The sequence below is a fragment of the Larus michahellis genome, chromosome Z (assembly GCF_964199755.1).
Source record: "Larus michahellis chromosome Z, bLarMic1.1, whole genome shotgun sequence".
In the NCBI taxonomy this organism is placed as follows: Eukaryota; Metazoa; Chordata; class Aves; order Charadriiformes; family Laridae; genus Larus; species Larus michahellis.
Genome location: NC_133930.1, coordinates 32,151,550 through 32,170,379, shown reverse-complemented (window position 1 = coordinate 32,170,379; position 18,830 = coordinate 32,151,550). Strand labels below are relative to the sequence as shown.

Genomic DNA, 18,830 nt, shown 5'->3' with positions numbered 1-18,830 from the left:
CTGTTCTGGTACACTGAATGCTCTTTACCAGATGGGGTAAATTAGGCATGTTTCAGGAGTGCATCTTCTAGTTAAGGTTTTATCTAAATATGGGAATCTTGTTGATGTGGCCTGGGACCTCTCTACAGTATGAACCTAGTGCAGTAAATGGAAATGATTTAAAGTTTTGGTTCACAATTGTGCATCTGAGACTGCAATATTACTGTAGATTCATCCTTACTGAGCAAAGGTTTTGTATGTTATCCAGCACTTCCATACAAAGTTTTAAAGGTTGTTACAGAGACAGAAGTATACACACAAATCTTTGAAACATCAAAAGAAAAATTACAGTTCTTACAGTTTAGCTTATGCCTAAAACAGGTCATTATCTCTATACAGGTATATACTGAGTAGAGTGGCTGGCTTATATACCTAGTTATAAAACTAGGTATATAAGCATAATTTTCTGCTGTCCATATATTTAGATGCAGAGTCTTACCTATCCATTTAGTATTCGTAATAAATTAAAATAAAATGTGGGCAGAAAAAAAAATGCTGCCAAGTCTTAACAACTTTACATATAAAATTAATTTATTGTAATTAATTCTGTATTTACATTTAGAATGTAAAGTCACTGAAAAATTGCAGAGTTTGTGGCACTCATAGGCACCATAATTCCACCCCACTGATCTGAAAAGAACTGGAGAGGAGTGGAAGTGTACGTTTCCTTGCAGTGCTACAGTTTATCTGGGAAGTTTGCAGTGTTCTGTGAAGCTAGTTGAGCAGAACATACGCAGTCCATTTCTACTATGAGGTCTTTTTCTTTGCTGTGAACCTTTTCATAAAATGGAGGATTAAAATTATTATTAAAAATATAGTACAGAAATCAAATTATGATCTTTTTTCCTACTATTGTACCACCTAAGACCCTTAGGCACAGGTCAGGCCATTATGTTACTCAGCGTGCAACCAAATATCAAGGAGAAAATTCCTGCTCTAGGAGATCTGCAGTGCCATGTAGCACTTGCTAATTAACATGTTCTTAATATGTAATCTTAGGCCCAGTGTAGTCAAGGTAGGGTTCTTGTGCTAGTAAAAGCAGAACTTCACTTAACTCATATTAACTTCAATTAGGGCTAGCAATTCATTAAAACCCAGCTGAATTTAACTTAGATATATAGATTCTGCTGGAATGTTTATCCAACTCCACACAGTAGCACACTGTTAAATAACATGCAAGACAAAGCTTTTCAAGACAAATGTAGAGAAACTACAGAAAGGCTGTACATTCAGGATAGCAGTTTTGTTGGTTTTGTTGTTATTTTGCTCTCAGATGTGTGTTTTTATTTTCTACCAGGTAGAAGATATAGGCAATAGGGTACTGCTGGGGCAAAGCAGGCAGCTGAGAGAAGCGACTGTGGCTGATGTGGTTATGTGTTGGGTTTCTTTTACTGAGACAGTAAAAGGGCAGTTACCCTCATACGATGGCCTTATCTACTGTGTAATATGTTACCATTTCTGAACACTGCGTACAGATAAAATAAATGACAGAGTGCTGAATATACTTTAATACTCAGAGTATGCCAAGTCAGTACAACTGCATCAGGATAAGTAATTGGACATCATTGTTATTATAATGATTTATTTATTTAGATTATGAAAGTATCCACAGTTTGCTTGGAGCTTTCCAGGCACACTAGTGCCCCCCTCCAAGGAGGGGAAAAAATTAATTTATAATTAATCCATAATGTGAAGAAGTGTTGAAGAAAATTTTAAATTATATTGGCATATCTAGATTAGATTGCCAGTTTTCGCTGGGAGAGGTGAATGAGACACTCCTATAAAATTCTGGGTTGTCATAAACTCTAGTACTAAAAAAGATTTCTAAACAGCCTCTTTGCAAAAATGCTAGTAACCATATATTTTGTGTAAGGAAAGGTCTCATCAAGTATAACTACCCAAATAACTTGAAAGTGAAACCTCTGCTTGTGGTAAGTTGAATTTCTAAACAGAAGTACAAAATATCCCCAATACAGGCATAACTTTTTGAAAGAAATTATGGGAAAGCAATATTTTATCTTTGGTGATTTTTAGGCAATGATTTAGGCACAGTTATGTTGTACTTGTCATAAAATTGTCAATTCAGCATGAAGATGCCATAAAAATCCATGGTCTAAACTACCAGCCCAGCAAATGTCTTGCTTTCATAGAATCACAGAATCATAGAATGGTTTGGGTTGGAAGGGACCTTAAAGATCATCTAGATCCAAGCCCCCTGCCATGGGCAGGGACACCAACCACTAGACCAGGCTGCTCAAAGCCCCATCCAGCCTGGCCTTGAACACTTCCAGGGAAGGGGCATCCACAGCTTCCCTGGGCAACCTGTTCCACTCCCTCACCATCCTTACAGTAAAGAATTTCTTCCTAATATCCAATCTAAATCTACCCTCCTTCAGTTTGAAGCCATTACCCCTCGTCCTATCATTACACTCCCTGATAAGGAGTCCCTCCCCATCCTTCCTGTAGTCCCCGTTTAGGTACTGGAAGGCCACTATAAGGTCTCCTCAGAGCCTTCTCTTCTCCAGGCCGACCAACCCCAGCTCTCTCAGGCTGTCCTTATAGCAGAGGTGCTCCAGCCCTCAGATCATCTTTGTGGCCCGTGGTCCTTTCACTTTATCTTGTCCTGTCAGTACAGAACTTCATTCTTCACCAGTCTTGTACTTACTTAAAGCGTTTCCTATCATACCTTGTCCAGGAATGATCAAATTCCTCTTTGGCTTCATTCCTCCCTTGGATAGAGTAACTTCATAGATAAATTTGACATTTTGTCTTGACATTTGGAATAGCCCACAGTTCTGCATCTGAGAGCAAGATCCCATGTCCGTATGTGTTATCCAAAAATGTATATTTGTTAGATAAATCCATATGCCAGCCAGTGGGTCACAGCTGTGCCAAGTTAGGGTTTTTTTGAGTAAACATGAAAATAACCAATCTCTCAGTAGCATACAGGATTTAACTGATAAGTCTGTTATTCTTCTGTAACTGGGGTAGCTGAGGAAAAGTCAGTCACATTCTTCCCATTCTACAAGTTTGCTGTGAAATACAGGATTAAAATCATTAACATGGTGTGCAAATTCTAGAAGTGTCTATGCCACATGGGAGATTAAAGGTAGGGAAGGGGTAATAATTAAGCCCTCACAAAAGGTTTCATCAAATGAGGAAGCCCGGTTTTGCATAGGGGAAAATAACTTTTGTTAAGTGGTTTGAGTGGGTTATGAGAGACCCAAGGCTCAGGCAAAGACTTCAATCTGCCAATCAGCCAAAGAACTAAATTGAGTCGTGCCTCAAAAGTGACTGGTTTTTTCCTCATTTAAGTATAACGTGTGTCACACTTACAAGTAATTTGTGTAATTGGGTGGCAATTAAACAATTATCTCATTATCTCTTATGAACTAAATAAGATGCTTTGAAATACAAGAAAAATAAATAGAATTATTACAGCTCTGGCTTAAAGACTCTGCTTTTTTATTAGAAAAGTGAATGCTCACAAACACTTATTCCCTAAGTTGTGAAGGAAGTTCCACTAACTTGTTTCCAAGGTAAGGCAGAAAAAGGGTAAAACAGGTCCAGAGGAAAAAGGTGCAAATAACAAAAGTGGAAAAAGTGATGTCTGGATTTAGTTACCTGCTTTGCAAAATAGCAGGACATTTCTTCCCGTAGCTTATCCACACAATTTCTATTTATGAGACAATGCTGAAGGAAGTACTGTGGTTTGCCTTCATGGCAAAACCAGACTGGAATAGCTTTCTCACAGTGAGTAATCCTACATATAGCTCTTCAGGTGAACTTGACTCACATGAAGGATTTAGGCACCTAAAAGAGGTATAGGCTTCAAAGTGCAAATGTCACTTCTCTGATATCCCACTTGGTTGCTTTCAAACTTAGAAGAAATCAAAATCTGCTTAGTTGGGAGATGGAGTTGAAAGTTCTGCTCTTCACAAGAGTAATTTTTTTTTTTTTTTTTGCTGTATTTTATCCAAAAATTTTGCAAAATATTATTGTATTGAACAATTCTATATCCAGGTCTGAAAACTAGGTCTCCCCTTTTCTCAGTGTAGATGGCTTTTACACATCAATCAGAGTTGAGACTTCTGTCATGAGGCTACAGAGCCCCTAGGGCTGTTTGATAGAGCTAAGTCTTTAATACAGAACAAAAATTACCTTCGTTCCAGAATAATTACTCTAGTTTTGAAGAACATATATTCTTCTGGAAAAAGTGTGACTTTATTTTGCAATATTATATGCATATTGGTAACTATTTTAGAATAGCTATTGCAGAATGACATATTTCTCTAGAGTAAATCTTCTAAATTTAGCTTTGTCACAAGATGGAAGATCATTCTCTGGCTTATCTCTAACTGTATGAAAAATAAATTTTTAGGTAACACTAATTTTTTTTTTTAATATACTAAAGGCATCCTTGCTAAATTTTCATGGATGCCAAATTCCTACTGAATCAGGGTCATTTTTCATTTTTTCTGTTTTCCATGTCCAAATTTTAAATATGTTTCTTTCTACCTTTATGATAAGGGTAGATATCAGTAACAGTAACCACTGTTACTGATGCCTTCCTTTTTCTGTAAAGGGTCAACATCTTAATCTACATAGATTGGTGTGTGGGAGGGTATTTTGTGTTATTAGATAAAAATGAGGATATAATGTATCAGTTTTTAAAATCACAGAGTATTAATTCAACATGGACTTGAAATACAACTCATTTCATAAAGAAATTTCTGCAAAAACAGTGTATCACATTTTCAGTTTATCTATATTGTGGTCTGTATGCTAGCAGCTAGGCACTTTGTTTAACTTCTAACTTCCTTCTTGTTTATTGTGGCTATGTCAACCTACAGGTTTAAATTTGTAAATAAATGTGTGTTTCTTAAATGTTTTTAAAAGCCCTTATCATAAAACCCTGACAACAAACAAAATCCTAGTTTAATGCACTAACAACAAGGCCAAAACACCCACTTGTTTCAGTGGGCTAAAGGAGTGTACTTAACAGGTTTAATGTCTGTTAATATGCAGATGAATTCTGACCTTGTTCTCTCAGTTTTTGCTTGAAATTGTGGCACATATGGTATCCCATGTTCCTTAGTCACTTATTTACCACAGATTAACCAGAAGATAATTCTACACTGTAACTAAACCATACATTTTCATTTAATTCATGTGGAGGGGTTATTACTAGGCTACATAAGTTCAATCACATTTGATGATCTTCTACCAAATCTGGAAATAAAAACCTCTTATGGATACACTTTCAGCTGTGTTTTGCATGTGGTGGGTTTAGGTTTGCGGTTTTTTTCTCTTTGAGTTTTTAAGCATTTTTGTCTCTTTATTTTCTTATTTTAAAGAAAGTTTGAAAGCATGTTTCAGCATGCTGTTTCTTTTGACTTTCTAGCATGTCACAGGATCTGTTGTAATTTAGTTGTATTTTGTCTTTAATTTTTTTGTGTTTTCATAGCATACGTTAATTGATGTGGAAGTGTGTCAGCAAATAAGTGTATTTTCTTATTTGTAGCCACAAAAATAAGTGTGTTTAGCTGTATTTTGGGTGGGCTTTTTTAAGTCAAGTTCTACACCTGCTGTTCACATGCAACTCTCATTAAGCTCAGTAGAAGCCTCGTGCTTTTGCATGAGATATGATGATGTCTTAAAATGTTCATTCATAGCATATTCTGTTATGATGCTTGTTATGATTCATAGGCTGATTACATAACAAAAGGTCCTCCAGCAGTTCTTTTAAAAAGTAGCTACTTTTGTCATCTCAGTAGAGCACATTTTATGTATGTAAAAGATGAAAATATACCAAATGCAATTGTTTCATTTTGTAAATTAACTGCAAAATATTATTTGAAGAAAGTTAATAAGTGTCCAAATGTAAGTGCCTAAAATGAGTTGTGGAGAAAGGGGTTATATGCAGCCAAAATTTGCCAGTTTCTGAAGTCTTAAGTAGTTACTTTTTTTCCTTAGAAAAATAAAGTTTTCTGTCAAGTTTCATTTTACACTAAGTGTTTATTATGAAATCTCCCCTTAGGAATGTCAAGTGGCATACAGAGGAGCATATAAACAAAATTAGTTTAATAAAGAATGGTTGGTCAGCATCTTTAAAAAAATTCCTTCGCTGTAAGCTAATTTTTGAGATTTGTTTTCATGATGCTGGTGATTTAGTCAGGTTCACCATGTAATGAGCAAATCTCATTCTCTTTGGTTTTATGTCCTTTATGTTTACAGTAGAGTAACTGGACCTTTAGACATCTCCTTAGTTGAGTTTCCAGAGGCTGTTTTGTGCATGTCTGAAGTGCCTGTATGTACAAGATTGATTGATTATGATGGTCTACTGCTGTTACTAATTTGTTTCCCATTTCCGATTGGCTTTTACTTTTTACAGCTTTGAGCAGTAATTCAGTCCCCTACGCCTCCCTGATTGGCTCTGTGTCCTCCCTCTCTAGCCAAACTACCACTCAGTCCTTATATGATAATAACTCTCTCCCACGATTCGCTCGAAAAGGTCTAAACATCTTTGTCTCTATTATTTTCTCTGTTCAAGCACTGTTTTAGATGTACATCAGTCCACCTCCATTTCTGGATCAATCTAGAGTTCTCTTGTGCCTTTTCACTTACATATTTTCCATAGGGGTGCTTGATCTGGATCAATCAGTGTAATTATTAGATGACTGTCACCCACACTCGTTTTGAGAATAGTCAAGTTCTATTAAGTGAATTTTCTAAGAAAATGGGGGACAACCAGAACCGATTCAAATAGATTGGTACTTATAGACTGATTTGTTAACTGAAATTTATAAGAAATCTCCCCATTATATCTACATATTATGCTTTGTTAGTTGACTGACAGCTTGCCTGAATATCTACTTTAAATAATGTCTCACCATCACAGATGTGCTATGAAGGTAATATATAAATATATATATATTTAGGGTCAGAAGCATTAGGGCCAGTGCTGATGGACATTATTTTGGACTCTAGTATGATGCCTGAAATGTCAAAGAATCACAAAGAAAACAAGAATTTTTAAAAAAGAAAAAAGAAAACATGCTGTAGGGTGACTGTGTTGTAACCACATGGTCATTTTCGGCTACATTTACAGGAAAAGCAAGTTAACTGTCTTAGGCATGCTCTTGAAATTCACGGTGACAAAACAAACTGCATTGTGCAACATGGCTTCCAGCTTGAGCCCCCTTGAGTCATCACTGTTTTCCCTTTCTAATTTCAAGAGATCATGGGGTTCACTAGCTTGATTTTTCTAGCCAGCTCCGATTTCTTCCCACAAGCAATTGAAAACTCGTTTTCATTTTAGGTGTGATAGTATAAAGCATGAAGAGAAGAATGTAAGCACTTTGGAGAAGGGTCGTGAAGACTAATAGCGTGAAACAAATGTTCACAAATTTTTGCCTGGCAAATCTTCAGCTGGCAGATTGTTCTAGTTGACCCCACATCTTTTCTGTCTTTCTTTTGCCTTGCTGTCCCTATACTCCCTTCCACACCCATTTCTATCTCTGATTCCCAGCTCTTCTTTTTCATTCAGTATCTTCATCAGTGGACAAAGATGTTTACACCTGAAGTAGATTGTAGGTACTTTTGGGGGTTGATAAATGGGGTTTCAGATTAATCATATTTTAAGGTACTAGTGCAGTCAGTATGTGTGTCCAGCCAAACTCTACAACCCCTGCCTCTACAATCTGCTACTAGTGAAAACATTTTTGAAGTTCTAATTGTCTGATGTCCAATGTTGTCTTCAGTGACTGTTGTCTAAAAGCAATGGTGCATGTTATTCTACCCATTCACAGCTGCATGTGAATGTCAGTCACCTCAAAATTTCATAAAATATTTAAGTATTTCTAAGTTAGACAGAATGCATAGTCAGTCTTCTAGACCTTGATGCATTATTATTAATCCTCACGCTATCCATTTCATTTTTTATAATTTATTTTATAAGTTAGTTTTATGTTGGTTTGAGGTTTCTTTGTTTTTTACCATTTCCTTTGCAGGTTCAGGTGTCTTCGGTTACCTTGGTAACCTTCATTCTTCAAGTTCGTTTTTCTTGATTATGCATAAGTCATTTTGTTTTCTGTCAAAACACTATTCTTTCCCCTTTAGGGCTCTTTCAGTGTCTGTTTCTCAGCTCACCTTTCTTCATCTAATTCAATGGAGTTTCCATTTCATGCAGGGCAGGAGAAGGAGTTTGAAATGACATTAAGAGTCATTACTCAAAGCAGAGGTCGACATCAGGTCTAACTGTCTCATTTTTCCATGCCTAGCTAACCTCATTGACTCATATCACAGTAACTCTTTCCTCTACAGTAGGAATGTTAGCTTTGGGAATATGCTTGGTGACTTCTTTTCATTTGGCTTCAGACCTCATCTATCCAGAGCATGTCCTGCTTTGAGTAACCAAACTATTTGCCTGCTTCTCTCACATATGACATCTTTACTACTTACACATTTCTAGCCATTCTAACTGCTGCATTTTCTAAATTTTAGAGTGATCTCATCACAGTGGTTTACTTTAAATTCTGTTCTTTCTTGTTTAACAGGTATGGCCAGTCATCCCCCAATACCTATCTTGGAACTTGCAGATCACATTGAAAGATTGAAAGCAAATGACAATTTGAAGTTCTCACAGGAGTATGAGGTAATTTTCCCCAGTTTCTTATTATTCAAATTGCTTAAAATGTCATGCTTTCTGTTTCACTAACTTTTCTCTGATAGGTACCCATCCTCATGGTGCCAGTTTTGTATGATATTAAGACCATGATAAAAAAAGTTCTCTGTGTAAAATGACTACGTTTGTTAGGTGGCTCCTTTGCTTGTAAAAATCTATTCTTTTTATAAGGATATGTGTCAGGCAGATTCCATGGGCATATACTTGAAGTAGCGTGTGAATGATACAGCACTTACTCTTTTTAGTATGTGCAAACATCCATCTACTATGCAGTTAAACTATCCTTAGATTATTTAAAAAATCTCCACTGTAACGTTGACAGGAGATATGTAGTATAAGATCCAAAGACACTACAGTCCACCGTGTTAATTTTGCATGGATTAAAAGAATTTGCAATTGCCCTGTGTCTTAGCATTTTCAAGACATTGTATTTTCCTCCTGTAAATAATACCACATTTATAATCGGTGAATGATAGTCTATAAGAGCATGAAAGAATTTAACTGGAAGAGAGTAATCATTTGCAAGCCAGCTTGTCAGTGATCCATGGACTATACCTTCCCAGACAGGCACTGGTACTGTGGAGAGTAACTGCCTCTCATGTCAGTAATTTGTGGCTAAGGGGACTCAGATAGCCATCCATTAAATGCAGTAAATTATAGCTGTTTCTTTAATGCCAATATGGTCTACGTCAAAAATTTGTAGATAAAGTATGCACTGAACCATCAGAAAAAGAATGCTTCTTTAGAGCAGCTGTGGGCGGTCATGTCAGTGATCCAAGGATTAACAGCTCCCAGAGGGATCACTGACACAGTATTTTCTTTGTAGTCTGTTGTGTCACTAATCCTTGCTTAAAACTCCCCAAGACTTAGTTAGCATGGTGGAGTAAAAACCCATGTTACTGTCATTTTTTTAGCGACTGCACACTCATTGCATTTGAAGGTTCATACAAACACGGACGGTGCAATAAAAAAACATTGAAGACGACTTTCACATGTTGGTTCCATAGTAATATGTGACTGCATGATACAGAGATCCTGTAAATGCCCAATGTATTTAACAAGTCTTGACAAAAAATGTTAAAACTGAATACTAATCACTATAATAGAGAACTACAATTGCCTATTATTTAATTGAACACACTATTCAGAAAGACCTTAAGACTGCTCTAAAAAATAATCTCATTAGATGTCAAAAGGAAAATATAGTCCCAACAATTCATGGAAATAAATTCGTTTGAAGAGTATCTCACGACTGCTGTTTACTGTTACAAACACGAAAAATGTGCATCATCTCATATTTCTGTGTTTAAATCATGAATTCTTAAGTACGAAGATTGTAGCATATAAAGAATCAGACAGGGAAATTTGTGTAACAGAATGTTCAGCGTAAAAAAACCCTAACATTTGGTAGAAATTTGACAATCATTTCCTGTTGTACTAGAGGGAAATTCCTTGGAAAATCTGTGTAGGAAATTCCATTTAATAAGTAAAAAATGTCATTACAAGTCATGTAATGTAGTACAACTTCCTTAAAAATAAACAATGCACTTTTATTATGTCTTGAGCATGTTGTGGAGATGACATGGTTCTTTTTATGGTGTAATATAACTTAAAAGTTTTGGTGTTTTGTATTTCCTTTATTATTTAAATCATTAAAATCATCTTGAGAACATAATCTTAACTATTTATAGCCAACATTGTGAAGATACATTAAATCATTAAATTCTTAGTACTGTCCCTCCAGAACTGTTTTTTTCTTTTTTCACAAAATGTACCATCTGAGGCAGAGTGATCAGACATTCAAGATTAAAACGTGGGCAACTGTAAGTCAACACCAAGCTTCATTCACATTGCTTTGCTGAAGGGAGTTCAACATTTATCTCTGAAATCCCAGCTTTAGAGATACCACTTCATTTCCATCTAATCCAAGGTTCATGCATTTTGAAACAGAATTAGTGAAAAGCGCTGCTATTTGATTTCGTGGTTTAGTCTAGGCAGTGGACTAAGGATGCAGTTTGATGATCGCTGTAAGTCATCTCCCTATCTTGGCTGTGCGTTCCTGTTGTCTTGTGCCAGTCCTGGCACTAGCGCATGTGCAGCTGTTCAAGGATTATCTCAGGAAATAGATTCAGCTGAAAACTAATTGTTTTATTTTTCTTTGCTGTTTTCAGTTGGATCAATTCCCTGAACTAGCTCACCACATGGCTGCATGAGCTCTAGTGCCAGCACAAGGGAGCTGTTGAGAACATTTGTGGCTGGGGATTGGGACCTTTTCTTTCAGCAGCAGTCCTCAGTAAAGTCCCTTAAAAGCAACTATCTGATTCTGAGGCAGAAACGGGTACAGATGGTAACAGTTCAGTTATTATCACTTCAGATTACGTTTGAACTAGTGACACAGAAGGAAAAGGAGATATTTTTCACCTTCAAGAGCTAAAGGTGTAACGTGCAGCAGGAAACCACTGACCTTTACTGATACTAATAAAGTCCTCCAGAGAATTCCCATTTTGTAAAACAAACATTTTTCCTCAGTTACAACTGATGATTTTTTTTTTTCATAATGCCCTTTCCTCCTTAGCATTCCATTATTTTATTTTACTGTTTTGTGGAATTTCTTACACTGCAGGGATGAAATTCTTCAAAAACAGACTGATAGTATACGACAACTGTTCTGACATCTTTGTGATACCACAAAATAAAATTTATATATACAGTTTCCTCATGAACTCTGACTCCTCATCCAGCTTGCAGGATTTCTTTCAGGAGGTTATCTCAATTTCAAAAGGATGTTTTATTTTTTTTTTAGCACACCCTACCGTAGTTGCCACTTCAAAAGAATTACTTGTTTCACAACTGTTCTTATTACACCAGTTCATATTATATGCACCCTTTTCAGGTAGTTAGAAGTATTTTAATACTTGCTCCTATTCCATCCTTGCTCCTGTACCATCCACTGCCTTTTGATTTTTTGCATACAAGTTTGGTTTTCTCCTTTTGGAAGAATATCTCTTCCTTGCCTGTTTCCACTTTCTCTTCAGACAGACAGGAACCTCTCCATCTCTTCAGTACTTCCAAAAGAGAGAAAAAACTTTTCTTACAGAAAGCACACATCTACATGCCCTCTCCTCTGCTGATTTATACTCTCTGGCATAATTTTCTAATGAAACCTCCTAGTTTCCTTGTGGCCTCCTAGGCAAGGTGAAGGAAAACTTCTTTGTAGACCTGGACCATGAGATAAGACAGGATTGCTTTCTTCAAATAATCCCAAACTCAACCCACTCTTCTCCATTTATCTAGAGCAAAGGTTCCCAACCCGGTTTTTTTTGGTGGTGGTTTTTTATTCTTTTTCTGAGAATATGTTCCGGTTTGTGCTCTGTGAAAACTAGTAGAGAAAATCTGAAATTGCATTAAAGAAATTGTAAGTCCGAACTGCATCCATCTGTACTCTGGTTCTGAAAGGAACACCCAGGGTAAGGTGACAAATTGAGAAAGTAGGTATTGCAAAAAAGTAAGTAGCAATATACACAGTATAAACGATATACTCTCAGAAACAAAAAAGAAAAAAAAAAACACAACTCCTTGATTGCTATGATGTGCTAAAAGGAGTGTATTCTCCAGTGTAGAACATCTTCCAGCTGTGTAATGTTTTCTAAGCTTCAATGTCATCGACTGGGGGAGTTCCTACTTCTATACATCTTCAGAACTTACAGAACTTCTGTAAGTCTTCAGAACTTAGTCAAGAAACTATTTCATAGTGTCTTGTTCAGGGCTTCTTCTACCCCAGCTCTGGGGTGGGGGATGATCATGAGAACAGTGGAGACTTCTCTCATTATACATCTCTCACAACCTTACTTTGAATACCAGATTTCAAGCAAGACAGGAGTCAAGCCTTAAAGATTTTGACTATTACAAGGTTTAAATAAACTTAAAATTCACCTGTTGGATGAAGTGGTTTTGTAGTTTTAGCATAGATAGTGCTCTTCTCAGTAAAGTGCATTCCTAATTCAAAATAAATTTTTCATAATATTTATTTAATTATTTATTATTTTTTATTATTAGCTTGCCATCCCCAAGCCTTAGCAAAATGTTGGTTTACCTTGTTAAATTAACATACCCTTTATGTCACATAGTTCTTTTGTATTCCCTAATTTAAAAACAAGGTTCTTGACCCCAACTGATTATTATGAAGCTTTTGCTGACATTGGCAGTTTCAGTGGGCTTTTTAGGTAATGCAAGGCTCCATATGGACTTGACAGCTGCTAAGTAAAAAGCCATGTTCATAAGAAACTGACCTTTATATCGTATCTCCTTCTTAACTGAGGCTTCAGAATGTAACAATAAAAAGTGATCATGGAGACAGACTGAATCAGAACTGTAATTCTGCCTACTTTATGCAATACACTAGATATATTTGTGAAGTCATTTCCTCCTATAACACAGAACAGAAAATCTATTCCTCCAAAGCAGATTCTTGGGTTTTGTGTAAAATAGTTTCACATTTATTATCTGAGATCTGTAGCCATAGCTTTACACACTCAAGGAAGTAGATTCAGATTCATACTGTTTTTGTGTGAGAACCTGTCACTGCAAAACAAAAATTACACTATCAGTCTCTATGTGTTATTGTATGATTTTACTGTCTATATGTGTGTGCACTGGTTAACTAATGTTACAAGAAGTTGTATATAATTTTAATGTTTTTCCTTATCATGCTCTTTCTGTACATTACATGTCTTCTGCTTTAACACTGAGTATTGGAGAAGACCAAGATGCATTTTGACTCTGTGCCACACTGCTGTACTATTACAAGTTTTATTGTAGCTTTTCAGTATCAGTGGATAGGATTTGTGATGAGAAGACAATTTACTGAATATAGTACATTTATCTTTTTGTATCTCAAGCTGCAACAAGATAAACACTGGACACTAAAATGTAATAAATTTTATATAGTAGAAGCACATATAAAACTTGTTATTGATATAAAATGCTTTAAAAGTCCATGAAGAACAGATAACCTACTGAATGAATCTGTACCAAAGAAACAGCTGCACTTAACTGCCATATCATTACAGATAATAGTGACTCATATGCAAAAATCAATTTCTTCTCAACAAGAATTTGTTTTCTATTCTTTATCTTTACAATAGTTTCCCTTTTCTTATATTACAAACACCGTTTATTGGTACTCTTTACTTTCGTAGGACTGCTCCATTTATTGAGAAACAGTGTAGTCAGTGAACGATGAAAAGTTGTTTGTCTTCTTATTAATAGCACATATGCTGCTGCATTCATCTAGGTTGTTTGGTGCTTAGTTCCATCTAGATAAGTATCTGAGCCAGCAGGGTAGTTATGATAGACAATTTTAAAGGCATAATGTAGGAATCTGAGGTGGCACTAGTCAAGATTTACAGTAGTGTGTTATCTCCTTCCTTTATGCCATGAATTCTTCCTTGGGATAATAGCATTTGCTTATGCTTGTATAATTAAAAGAATTTTCAGACAAAAGAAAGCTGGTGCTATCATATTAGGATGCTAGGTTTTGGTCTGATACCTAATGCTATTTTGCCAAGGAATTCCACAGAGTCGGCTTAAATAGTGAAGTAAAACTATCAATAATAAAGTCTGGTTTATTTTGCCAACTGAAAACACTAATGTGTGTAGGGAAAGTAGTCCATTTCTCATAGCAAGAAAAATTATTCAAGGACTTGTAGGTCATTATAGGTAAAACTGATTTTTGTGGGGGATTTTTAGAAAGATTCGTTTGCAATATTTTTAGGGGGTTTATAGAGGGAAATGGAGGAATCAGTGAAGAAATTCACTCCTTTACTCCTTTCTTAAAAGAATAAAAGTTGACGGTGCTTTAAAAATATGTTGAAAATCTAATGCAGCATCAGTGTCTCATAAGAGACAGTTACAAAGCTTAGCATTCAAGAGCTGCTTTATTTCATGTACTGTATAAAACAAAACCACATGATGCTTTAATCACAAAAATATTTAAACTAAGCAAAGTTTTTCATTAACCAAGCATTCTTCTGCTCCTGAAATTTATTTCCTACCTGAAGTTGAGTGTAGTCCTCTGTTTTCAACACAAAATTATTTCCACCACAACAGGTTATGCTATCACAGGCAAAGGATTTTAATTGCAGATGGGGAATAAACAGATTTTGTTTAAGACAGAAGGCAAAGAAATAGAAAACAGTAGGAATCCTTCTTAAAAAGTTAGGTTTTCTAAAGGTTTTTATGTAACAGAAACTGTCCTTCAAAGATGTTTTAAATAATGTTATTTTCCTCCTTAAGTATACTTTAGTTATATGCATATATAGCTTGTTTGTTTACATTGAAATCAGGTTACATGATCTCATAGAAATATTAGCTTGATATTGTAGAGGAAATGTCTTTGTTCTTGAGAGGAGTTTGACAAAAGCCTTAGTTGTATTTCTAGCTACTCTTGAACATCTGGGTCACTTTACTTCAAGTGTCAACAAGAAATGTCTCATCTGTGCTTTTTTAACTGTTTTTAGGACTAGGATTTGAGCTCCAAGGAAGATCTAATCCTGCAAAAAATGTGGGGTTTTCCCCCTATATCACTTGAAAATGTCAGCATTTACAGTGTGATGTGAAAAACTCAGCCTTAATAAGAAAACATAATTCCAGTTCGCAAGTTACCATGGTCATATATTAATGTTCATGCATCTAGCATTCATATTTTGGTAATGCAGTATGTAAATCTCTTTCTCCTAGCAACTTTCCTGCAAAATACAATAACATCCTATTATAGATTCATCAGCTATGATATGAAATACTCATTGTAATCACGGACATTGGTAAAAGAGGGTCAAATTGTTCATTTATATGGGTAGCTGACTACTTTCTCCAGTGGTGCAGAGTCTATTTGCATTGACATCCTCTCAAATTTGCCTTTTTCATTCTTCTTTCTCTTCCTGGTCTTAGGTTTCTCTGTGACCCAGTGCTTTTTGATGATTTAGTTTGAGCCTCAAACACAGCACCTACAGTTCTGGGAAATTCTTCACAGGACTTGCTTCCTTCCTGTTCTACGTCATGCAGTAATTCACAATCCCAGTGACACACAAAGGCTCAGACCTGCTGGGTCTTAATTTGCTGGAATAGTGACCCTTAGTAGAGCACTGTTCCAGGGCAGGCAGACATAAGTCCGCTTACACCAGGAAGGGTGCCATTTTGTCATACGCATTCCTTCGTACTGTAGTACTGTACCAGGATGTACTCCTGGAAGACTCACAATCACAGCAGGGAGCATTTGTCTCTTGTTTAAGTAGCAAAAAGGAAAACTTCACAATGAGCAGGTACAGAGTTACCTGTACCTTGTTGTTTGAAATTCTTCTGGAAACACGTTTTGGTTACCATGATTCATAGTCAAAGAACTATTTTATGGATGGTGCATTGTACTAGTAAATGTTGTTCTAGTCTTTTCCTAGTAACAGAACAGACTTTTTTTCAGCAGCCAACCATTTAGAACACAATAGCTGAAAGATTAGTCAAAGGGTAATAACAGTATTACAGATACCTTTATTTCTTTTGCACAAAGCACCCATACTACACAGTTATGCTATGAAGAAATCCAGTTCTTTGTTAATGACAGCTTTATTGAAGGCAAGCTTTCAGAATGAACACACTAGAAATCCTATTAAAGTGCCATCCATTAAACCATTAAAGCACTCATTAAAACTGTTAGTACAGACTTGTTATTCATGAGTTATTGGTCTTTCACACTTCTGAAATGTGTCTGCCAATACCACTCACTCTTTGTTCCAGTGTGGCTATTAAGTCTGAGGAAATATAGATTAACTTTCTTTTGCCAAAACAGTGCTTTGTGGGAGGATAGTAAGGCCACAAAGTGGTTCAGATTGGTGAGGAAAACACGAAAGATTAAAGTTCAGTCCATTTGCCTGGTTTTGACATAATTTATGTTAACTATGTCTGCATGCAGGCCTAAATATTAATCACTGAATTACACCATCTGGCCATACATCATACAGAGAAATGAATGGGGAATAGAGTATGCTGCTGTGATGAACATATCTTCATCTTCTTCTACAAGAGCTGACAGAGAAAGATGCTGTTTGATTTTATTTTTTTTTTTTTTTTTTTTTTTGGTGTCCAAAAGTAGCTTTAGGTCACTTAAACAGTAAGGAGTGAAAAGGGCAAAAATAACACTGAACAGTTGAAGCTAAGCTTTAAAAGTAAAGTATTCTCAATAATCTATAAATTCACATTAACTATGGGTATAATATAGAGCTGAAGCACTTTCTCATAATGGGTAAGAATCTACATAGAACATAATTTTTTAGAACTTTATGTTTGCAAGTAGTTGTAATTATGAATAGATAATTTATGGGTTTTTTTTTAGATTTTTGTACCTCCTTTTTATTTTTAACAGGGTAAAGTCCAAGTCCTGCAGTCCAGGCTCAAAACTGGCAGCATGTTAGTCAGCCAGATTATTCTGTTATTTTCTAGTTTTCTTATCAAGTGTGAAGAGAAAGTGTATGTGACATCTTATATTGTGAAATAATTTCCAAATATTTGGGCACTGTAAGTAAAAACCTAAAAAATCAGGCAGAGTGTCTCCTTCAGTTATATATGTAGAACAGGGCAGAGCAGTGTTTGCCTCATTCTGGGGCAGTGGGCTGCTCTTTAGCTAGCATATTTGCATATATGCCTCTCAAAAAGTTCTGAGAAGGTAGTCACAGATAGTGTAGATGTGCTTTGTTCCTGGTCAAATAACTGATTTTATTTCAAAATTTCTTGAGAGTATAGTGCGCTAATATATTGAGAGCATCTTTTGAGAGCATCTTCTGTTTATTTTGAAATTACTATGTTTATGTTTTAAATTATTGCTAGAATTCAGAGCTAAACCCATAATAATTACTCACTAAAATACTGAAAATGTGACCTGCAGATATCCTGCACAAGTTACCTTATTTACCTGCATTCACTGAAAAAGGAAAAGAGGGGAGATTCTTTCTGAGAGAAGTCTTTATGTGAATTTCATTTCTTTTCAAGTCATACAGTGTAGACTTGACCAGTGTAGACTGGTCATGTCTTAAATATACTATATGTCTTAAATATACTTTATATGTATATGACTCTCCTTTTCCCAGTGCTGACGGAAATGTGGTCCAAATTCTTTCTCTTCGCATTAGATTAAATATATAGCATTTAGCAGTAAAGATAAAAATATTTGTGTTTAAAATGAAGCAGTACTTACCTGTTTCCAAATTCTATCAGCCATCTATCTCAAAGGATGGGAAAACATTACCGTGGTGAAACTAAATTGTAAGAAAACTGAATAAAAACTGAAAAATGGGAGTTCCACTGTGTAGTCAGAAAAAGTAATACTTTGGTTGAAGAAGGACCAAGCCCTAATATGGGAAGGATCAGGTTGCTATGTTTATACATAGCACAGCACACAAGTGATGTCTAGTTTTGAAGTGGCAGAATACTGATTAGGTATTACAGCAACCTGGCATAAGGAGCTGCTGATTGTTACCAGGATCAAGCAAAGGGCATGAGCCACAAACCATAGTTGCATATATGTGCTGATGAAACAATTTTAAGGTCTCTAATGTTACAGAAAGGGAAAGTAAAACAATACGTGATTAATTGTGACTTCTCAGTATGAGATGACCTGTCATACAGCCACTACCATAGCAGGCATGAGCAGATACCATCTGTTACGTACTTTTTGTTTACCCAGCTGTATGTATACCTCAACCATAGAGTACTTTTACCTCTATGGTATGTAGTAGAGCCAGAAGTCTTCATAATGTTGAAGGATGGAGTGCTGGACAAGCTTTAGTAACTCCACCCTGCAACATGAAGGAAGCAGGAAATAAACACTGATTCTAGAACCATATAGTTATTTGTATAAATAAGAGATCATTAACATTTCAAATATGCCTGAATTACTCTCTTACTTATGACTCAAGGAAAGAAAAATCAAGTCTCTTTATGGTGTCCCTGGATGACATGCATTTGGTTCCCTGAGCAACACTGGTATCATGTATTGGCCTGGCATCAAATTGGAAAAACAGAAACAACATTATTTTTCTTCTGGAAAACTTCAGGAACA

General features: G+C 35.9%; 1 protein-coding gene across 24 annotated transcripts in view; it reads left to right on the top strand.

Annotated features, from left to right (window-relative positions):
* The window catches only part of PTPRD (protein tyrosine phosphatase receptor type D), a 1,287,856-nt gene that overhangs the window by 1,202,531 nt on the left and 66,495 nt on the right, over positions 1–18,830 (top strand). For 23 of the 24 annotated variants that reach the window (XM_074569146.1, XM_074569145.1, XM_074569143.1 and 20 more), the window contains one exon: positions 8,598–8,695. In XM_074569146.1, the coding sequence (XP_074425247.1) occupies positions 8,598–8,695 (98 nt within the window). Of the gene's footprint in view, positions 1–6,433; positions 6,554–8,597; positions 8,696–18,830 lie in introns of all 24 variants that reach the window. The other variant, XM_074569165.1, reaches the window with a different exon arrangement.